The sequence below is a fragment of the Echinococcus granulosus genome, assembly GCF_000524195.1.
Source record: "Echinococcus granulosus chromosome Unknown EG_S00010, whole genome shotgun sequence".
NCBI classification, from domain to species: Eukaryota; Metazoa; Platyhelminthes; class Cestoda; order Cyclophyllidea; family Taeniidae; genus Echinococcus; species Echinococcus granulosus.
Genome location: NW_020170390.1, coordinates 1,177,082 through 1,185,059, shown reverse-complemented (window position 1 = coordinate 1,185,059; position 7,978 = coordinate 1,177,082). Strand labels below are relative to the sequence as shown.

The window sequence follows — 7,978 nt, the reverse complement described above, 5'->3', positions numbered from 1 at the left end:
TGTAAAGATGTAATCTTGCACACCACATGGTTAAGAAGGGTGCTTATTTGTGCCTTGCACTTAGGACGTGTTTATTTTGACTTGCTTATACAACCTTGCACACACCATTTAAAATTGTGGAGGTTGGAATGGTTTAGGCTCAATGTGAGACAACTTTAGGCTTTGCACGCTTGGTGGTGGTGGTGAAGAATTGTGCAATAAACAGGTTTATTACAGGGTAGGTGATGACTTCCAGGCATATAGGGCGGTGAGTGTATCAGAAATACGCATGCTGAAGGGCGAGGATATCGCGCCAAGTGGTGGTGCGCTACGCAAGTCGGAGCCGCTGTTACCAATGTGTTATTTTGGGAAGTGGGCCACTGGGTGGGCGATACCTGAAGCACAATCGGCAGCTTGGCATTTATGTATTTGGCAGGGCTCTGCTCTCCATGACCGCAATAGTGACCTTCAACTTCCTGTAGGTTAGCGATGCATCCTCCTTACTAACATGGGTTATTAAAACCTCAGGGAGGACTGGGTATACTACGCTATACGCTTTAGGTATAAGGTAGCAGTTTGATATTTCATTTAAGCTGGTGGACATATGAGCCCTGTCGTATTGTACTTTCGATCTGAGACATGGTTCTAGGGCCATGGTTGTGGCCTTGCAACCTCCCTCACGTTAACAATATACATTCTTCCATAGTATCATGGGTTGTAACTACTTCAGGGTAGAGTTGGGACGCAGCACTAATGTAATACTTATGTTGTTTTAATGTGCCTTTCAGGGAGGAGGCAAGCAGGAAATTCGGGCCTTGTAACTGGATCGCCCTCTCCCTTACCTAGTGACTGCGGCCCCCCTCCTCCTTGAATATTGTATTTCCCCTATTCATCTTGCCGTCTTTAATAAAGATGTCCAAAGCAAACCAACCGGGCTTGTCTTGGAACGTCAGGGATCGGGAAGCGGAGGCCGAGGAGCCTCGCTCCACACTAATGTCGGCGAATTACTCACGTCGTTAGGATAGGAACTTCATTTCTCAAAATCTTTTTAGTACACACGATTATTTGCCAAAGTTTCAAATGCCTTAAATTTTACGCTTTAATCAAGATTTCTTGTGTTATTTCGTTGAATTTGTTTATTTTAATAAGGCCTGGTGGAGGTAGGTAGGAAGTGGTGCTATGTGACCTAGATGTGCAGTCGCACTACTTGCTTGGTTTACCGCTCTTCCTGCAACTGTTATTTTCTTCATAACTTAAGGCCATCGTCAGAATTCTACCTTGGCCTACAGAAAAGATGGCAGAGTTCGAAAGCAGCTGATGGGGAACGTTCGTCTTCGTGGGCTATTGAGCTTATAAGTAGCTGTTCTGAGTTAGAGCGGAAGCACTTGCATGCAGCTTTGGAAAGTTTATCGACAACAAAAGCTCCCACAAAAGATTTCAGCCCTATCTCATACAGTCAACTTCGTCTAGGTTTGTGCAATTTGTCAACTTTTACCTTCAGTCTTTTTGGCTAGCGCAACACCATTTATTGGATTTGGCTTCCTCGATAATTCGATAATGATAGCAGCGGTAGGCCTATTCTACCAAAAATATGTGATAGTATAGGGTGAATATGTTGACTTGACAATTGCAACTTTTTTCGGATTTTCAACCATGGCAGGTAAGTCATAATTCTTGTATGGTATATTTCAGTTAGCTGCTGGTATCGGGAACCTAATATCGGATCTATGCGGCTTAGGGTGAGTCTTAACCCCGTTGGGTATTGATTTAAGTATGTTGACTATTGATTAACAAAGTGCACATATAGTTGATGTGCTCTGCTTAATGTCTATTAGAACAAACTATTTTCTGTTGTTCACTATTCCAGTTTATTTAGTGAAGTATAGTGACTCTGTATCGGACATATTTTCTGTGGTATGGTATGTCCTTGAGGGGCTTTTATTTTATGGCGCCTTCACTACCATTATGCTGATTATAGTCCATGTATGGCTATTTCTTGAACTCCCAAAAACAATGAAACGGACTCTTTTTTATCATTTATTCCACCCAATTGTTTCACTAGCTGAAGTTGATATCAAAATTTTTGCTAATTTCTCTCAGACTCGTGGGCTATGTGGAACGTTACGCGACTCTCTTTGGTGTGAAAGCTCCCCCCTTGACTGAGTCTCAGATGAATTCCAAATCCTTGCGACGGTGCTCCAATTTGGTAACTTAACTACCTTGAGTAACAATTTTCTTGCACTTGTGTTATCTGATTTTTTTCCTCGAGCAAACGAGGAATTTTGTTTTGGCCAGAATTTTATGTAGTTACCTGTGCTGTTGACTGCGAATTTACAAAGTACTGGTAGATCCTATCAAATTGTCGAGGTCAACAACGGATTCCACTTCATTTTCTAACCTCACTTGCGGCGTTTTTGCTTTCCTTTCCCTCGCACTTTCTGTGCAAAAACTTGCCTTTGTGTGCGATTTTGCGCTGATTTTATCGTCTCATGACTTGCTTTTTACTCTGCATCGCGAGACGGTGAAATTCTGTTAAACATGCTATGCCAATACAGGCCAAATGAATGGGCTTAGACCACTTGAGGTGCTGAAATATAAAAGCATTTACTTTGCTTTTCTTAAACACCGAAAATTTTAACTTCGACTGTGTTACTTGCCCCCGGATGAGCTATTATTAATAGCGTGAAAAGGCAATTTACATAATTGGATTTTCTTAACAATTTCATTACCCCACTATTGTTTGAACTGAGTGCCTTGTTCAGTAATAAAATACTTATTCAGTGTTTGAGTCGCTGAATTTTTTTTACAAAATACGTGCATGTAGGTTGTAATAAGCGTCGAGAACCATAATTTTTTGTGCCTTTTGGTTGCCTCCACTAAACAGAGGAGTCAATGTGATTGCGTTTACTTTGAGGGTCGGATGTTCGGCATAACGGTGGGTTGTTTGGTCGGAATGCTCCCTCTCTTATTCTTCCCTTATGAAGAGGACGAAAAAGCGAAAGCCAAAGCAAAGGAAGGCGAAAAGGCCCTTAACTAGACTGGCGTCGCAACCAACTCCATCACCGTATCTACACAGGTCGGACCTAGTTCCTCGCCGATTCTTCCCCCTCCCCCTCTGGAATATACAATGGTGACTGCTTATGTGATAACTTTCGAATTTTCCCTTGTAAACATCTGTTTTGGCTTTTGAGGTCGCACTCAGTTGCGCTGTCAACAGCAAAATTGTTATAGTTCCCATTACTTCTATCTATACGACATTGTCCACTAATTTTAGCGGTATAACGAACTTTTTTGTTGAGCCTTTTTATTATTTCGCGATTACTTCCAGGTTCAATCTTGACCTTTTATTTATCATGAAATAAATTTGCATAAATTTACCAGATAGAATTTTTGGGAATATGGAATATTTAGCTGAAACGACAATTTACGTCTTGGAGCCGTGATCGGCACTCCCCCAGAACCAACTCAGTCCACCGTGGAAATACTGAGGCAACTTGCTGGACACACAAAGAGGGAATTAACCCTTGTGGTGAGCAGGTACTCCGCGCTGACCTAATTTCAAAGCAGGTCTTCGAGGGGAGAGAATTGTAGTGAGGGGCGCTAAGGCCTGGTAAACGCGCCTTCCCTATTTCTACCATAATGCATTTTCGTTTGAGTAGATTTTTTAGGTAGCAAGTGGACAGGGTGGATCGCTCTCGTGACCAAGGGCGCTCTGTTGATCACCAAGGCGACAAGTGCAGATTCCCCATGAAACTATGTACCAATCGTATGCCTCGTTCTATCATCCCTCGTTTCAGTGATACAAAACGTCCTCTACAACCCAATTTTCTCGACCCAGGGATCTGCAATCAGATAAACGACAAATATGTACTACTTCGAATGTTGGCATTCCCATCATTGTTTATCCTCAACAAAGCAAAGTTTTGGCATGAAGGTAGCGAAGAATAATTAAGATCAACACGTGCAGGCAAAATTTACCTCACTGGCTCCACAGGGTAACGCCCTTAATTGTCATTTTCCAAATTTAGAATCATGTAAATCGGCACCGCAGCTGCATAAAAAAATGTTTAAAACATAAAACCAACTTATTTACAGGATAGTATCCCCAGCAATTTATTTTAAAAAAAAAGTATGAAACCAGATCCTGCGAATAAATCAAGCACAAGCTGCCCTCACGGTGTGTACGCTAGAGACATGTTTTAGCACATATCTTGCAATTGGTCTGAGATCATGAATAATGTAACTAAAAGTCAACGAACTGATTGCCGCCCATTGTTCCTGAGGATTTCTGCTAAGTGGAGATGTGGGATCAAAAGGCAACAGCTGAACTTGAATGGGAAGTAGCATTCTTCAAACTAACTTTCCCTCCTCTGACCCCATCCATAATTCCATGAGCTAGTTCAGTAAAGTAAAAGGCAAGGAAACTTGATATTCCAGAAGGGACCCCGTGGGAAACTTATTTCTCTTTGAAAAGGAAGTAATACTTAGGCAGCCGGAGTGAATGGACCCTGACGTGAATCGAATACATGCGCCCTGCAAAAATGCTAATCCTTCTAAGTGAACATGTCTGAGATGTCGAGTTTATATTAAAACTTAGGTCAGATTTTCGAAAATAGCTTTGATCCTAACGCGGCGAAATGGTTACACGGCAGAACAGGGGGATGTCTTCACTTCTAAGAGCGAATATGGCAACCTCCTGGACGAGAGCTTGGCCCCATTCTAGTGGTGGTGGTGGTAGTATTTTATGGTCTTGTAGGCTGGCGAAACACCAACCCAAAGATCTGTGCAGCTAGTTTATGACCCAATGCAATCTGCTCACGAAATAGCAGGTAGGTCTAACTCCAGAGACCAGACACGCAACTGTATTTTCTCAGTTGACTACTAGCAATATACCCGGAAAACGACTCGAATGTTGGTAATAGTAGCATGTCTGATCAAACTACCGATTTCCTGATAAACACTCCTGGAGCGTTCGGTTTTCCAGAACCTTTTAGCTTGCTTTCCAACTAAAAGTGATAACGCTTTTCGACCGTCAAGTTCCACCGAATAAACTTTCTTTGTTGTTGTTTGTTGATACGATAACCAAAGAAAATTCAACAAAAAATATACTCCCGTGGAAGCTCGAAGTTCTTCGTTGTGACGCATTGGATGAACATGATTCTTGATTCTCTACATAACTTCAGTTTAAATAGCCATTGGAGTCTAGTTTACTTCGCATGGTAGACATGATATAACCATAAAATCGAGGGAATTAAATAATGGGATACTAGATTTGGTAACGATTTCTAACGCAAGGGAGGGAAAGCCGCGGTATAGCTTAGATAAGTGCATTTTTTTCAATGCAAAAAAGAGACAGATTAAGGATGATTATGTCGGTGGCGACAGGAGGGTGACAAGAGCAACTAGAATCAGATTTTGCTGCTTTGGTATATTATGCCAAGTAAAAAATGTCAATATACATAGTCACCATGGTAGAGAGGAAGGGAATGAGAGAGGAGAAAGACCGAAAAGAGGGCAGTCGAAATGTGGCACTAGTAGTGTCGGCAGAGGGACAGAGGTTCAATTTTAAAAGCGTGCAGGTCTGTCGGTGGCGACATGTGCACAGGGCTGGGTGGATGGAGAGGTGAAAGTCAATGACAGGATGGCTGTGTACCGTCTCACGAGAGAGGCGGAGGGAAGGGGAGAGGTCGAAGCGGGATTTGCGGAGTGGAGCACAGCCCTAGTGACCGCGGACACTGTGGGGCGTAGGATGGCGTTGGTGATGGTTGTTGCGGGACGTGGATGAGAAGGCGTGATGCACCACTGCGTCACTGCGATTCAGCACCTCGTGCACACTTAACTCCTGCAGGTTCGCACTACACCACACAGGGAGAGATAATAGACTGTGCAGAAGAAACGGAATGGGATCAACAAGCATCAGGCATAGTTCGAGAAATCGCAATTCATCCTTTTCAAGTTGGCGGTTTCTACCCAACTTTCATACGTGATAAAGGATACTAAGGAGAGAGCAAAGATAGATTGTAAAAAATTCTGCCAACAACCATTTCATTTTACAAATGAACATCCCCATTGTGCTATAGAAAGTTGGGATGTTTGACGTAAATAGCGTCTACAAAAACTTTATGACATTTTGCAATAGTCTCACATGCTAGACATTTATGGGGCACTAATCGAGAACTTTTGCAGCTTCTAGACGATTCCAAACGCAAAAAAGTGCTCACACAATATACTTAAAAGTAAGATTGCCACGAGGAGGGCAAAGTAAATCCCAACTAACTAGCTCAAAGCTTTTGCTTCGGTTAATGTGGCTAGGTCATTTTTGATCCCACAGTTGGTACCAACTCGCATTTGACCCTTGAAATGTAATTTTTGAAGGCCGCTACTGAGCAACAGCCTAGTGCACAAAAGTAACTGCATTACAAGGAAAATGTGAAGAGTTCTAGGAAGGTTGTGCGAAAGCAGAGTGCGAAACTTCGGCAATGTCGTGACCTATCTAACCATGTATGCACGTATGTAACGCTTCGATAGTTTAGTTAACTGAACTTTTGATTACAGAGGGAATTAAGCCTCCCTAGTTTGTTTTTGCCAGGTGACATGGCCTCTGGGGTATACCAGTGGCCACTCACCCTTTCTGTATATCAGTAATGAACGTTCGCCCACGCTGCTGTGGCTTTTTACCACTTCAGAGAATGCTCGAGGCGCTACATATTGCAATCATGGTATCAACTAAAGTATATCTTATCAGGTAGTTAATGGTGCAAATCCTCACAAATCGGCACGAATGGAAACCCTAAGGGAGGTAACGCCATTTACTGGCAGAAATGCAACATTATTCCACCGAAGGGTGACATTCGATAGATTACGCGGAATTAATATTACGAAAAACGAGGGGAAATTAATCACCTCGATAGGGCCTCACATGGTCCACATTTCAAACAGAATAAAACCTTGTAAGGTATTTCTAAAAAAAGAAGGCAAGAAAAACAACAACAAGAAATTAATTCTAACAATGGCAAAACGACAACAAAAGCATGATAACTAGCGCACTGATGCTGTTGGAAAAATGCGAGTGAGATGTCTCGTTTGAGAGCTAAAGAATAGTCAGTAGTAAGAATTTCAACACTTTGCCAAGCATTTGTTTTAGCAGTAGGCTAGTGCGGCTTAGACATCAAGAAATACAAGGTTTTCTACTTTTTGCAACGAAGAGAAGAGAACGGAATAATTTAGCGTACAACAATGACCCGATGCCCACATTCCGTGCATCCAAGGGCAAATGTGCCCGGGGTGGTCGAGGGTGCTTGAACGTGCAAAGGGACGTGCAAACAGATAGCAAGCCCGGCACACACACACACACACACACAAATGTCCACACAAAACTCACTCACATTTAGGCAATGAGTCTTCGCTAGTCGTCCTGAAAGTAGAGACAAATGTGGTACCAGCGACTGGACAGAAGAAAGACAAGGTAACCGAAGTTTGTTTAATTTCGCACAATAAATGAAAAAAAGCGTCTTAAACTACGCTATTCGGTGGTCTAATCACCATCACAAGTCGTAATCCGTTCTTCAACAGGATACAGGTTTGAGTCCCGCTTTTACAAAGCTCTTTGTCTCTAGCGGCAAACAACTTAATCGCAGTCTCACTTCTGTTTCTCAACTATCAAGTGTATTTCATACGTGTTCAAGGGTAACTACCATCTCATGGAGAAATACCGCAGAAATACGTAAAAATGGGCGTAAGAATGAGGCAGCATTGCTTTCGCATCCTAGTGTTGTTACTGAAGAAGAAAAAAAGAGGAAGTTTCCCTTGCACACGCTCGGGTTGCATCAAGTAACTAGGTCTCAGATGTAATTGCTTGGTCTTCAGTTAGCAAACCGTTTCGTCTGCGATCTACTATACATAAAGCATAGACTTATGGAGATGAGGTGGTGTCTTGGAGGTGGGAGATGAATGACGGATCGCTTAAGAGAAACCAATGCAGTGCTTTTCGCTTAATATC

At 42.5% G+C, this 7,978-nt stretch overlaps 2 protein-coding genes across 2 annotated transcripts in view; one reads left to right on the top strand and one right to left on the bottom strand. All coding sequences in view use genetic code 11, as the record gives it.

The window, feature by feature from the left end:
- Positions 1-3,016, top strand: part of EGR_02336 (Transmembrane protein 65) — a gene marked incomplete at both ends in the record, with an annotated part of 7,374 nt that extends 4,358 nt beyond the window's left edge. Inside the window, 7 exons of the mRNA XM_024491585.1 lie at positions 217-457; positions 1,170-1,449; positions 1,481-1,548; positions 1,585-1,639; positions 1,676-1,718; positions 2,080-2,185; positions 2,894-3,016. Of these exons, the coding sequence (XP_024354091.1) occupies positions 217-457; positions 1,170-1,449; positions 1,481-1,548; positions 1,585-1,639; positions 1,676-1,718; positions 2,080-2,185; positions 2,894-3,016 (916 nt within the window). The remainder of the gene's footprint in view (positions 1-216; positions 458-1,169; positions 1,450-1,480; positions 1,549-1,584; positions 1,640-1,675; positions 1,719-2,079; positions 2,186-2,893) is intronic.
- Positions 3,017-5,698: 2,682 nt separating this feature from the next.
- EGR_02335 (hypothetical protein) overlaps positions 5,699-7,978 on the bottom strand; it is a gene marked incomplete at both ends in the record, with an annotated part of 28,014 nt that continues 25,734 nt past the window's right edge. Inside the window, one exon of the mRNA XM_024491584.1 lies at positions 5,699-5,834. Coding sequence (XP_024354090.1) covers positions 5,699-5,834 — 136 coding nt within the window. The remainder of the gene's footprint in view (positions 5,835-7,978) is intronic.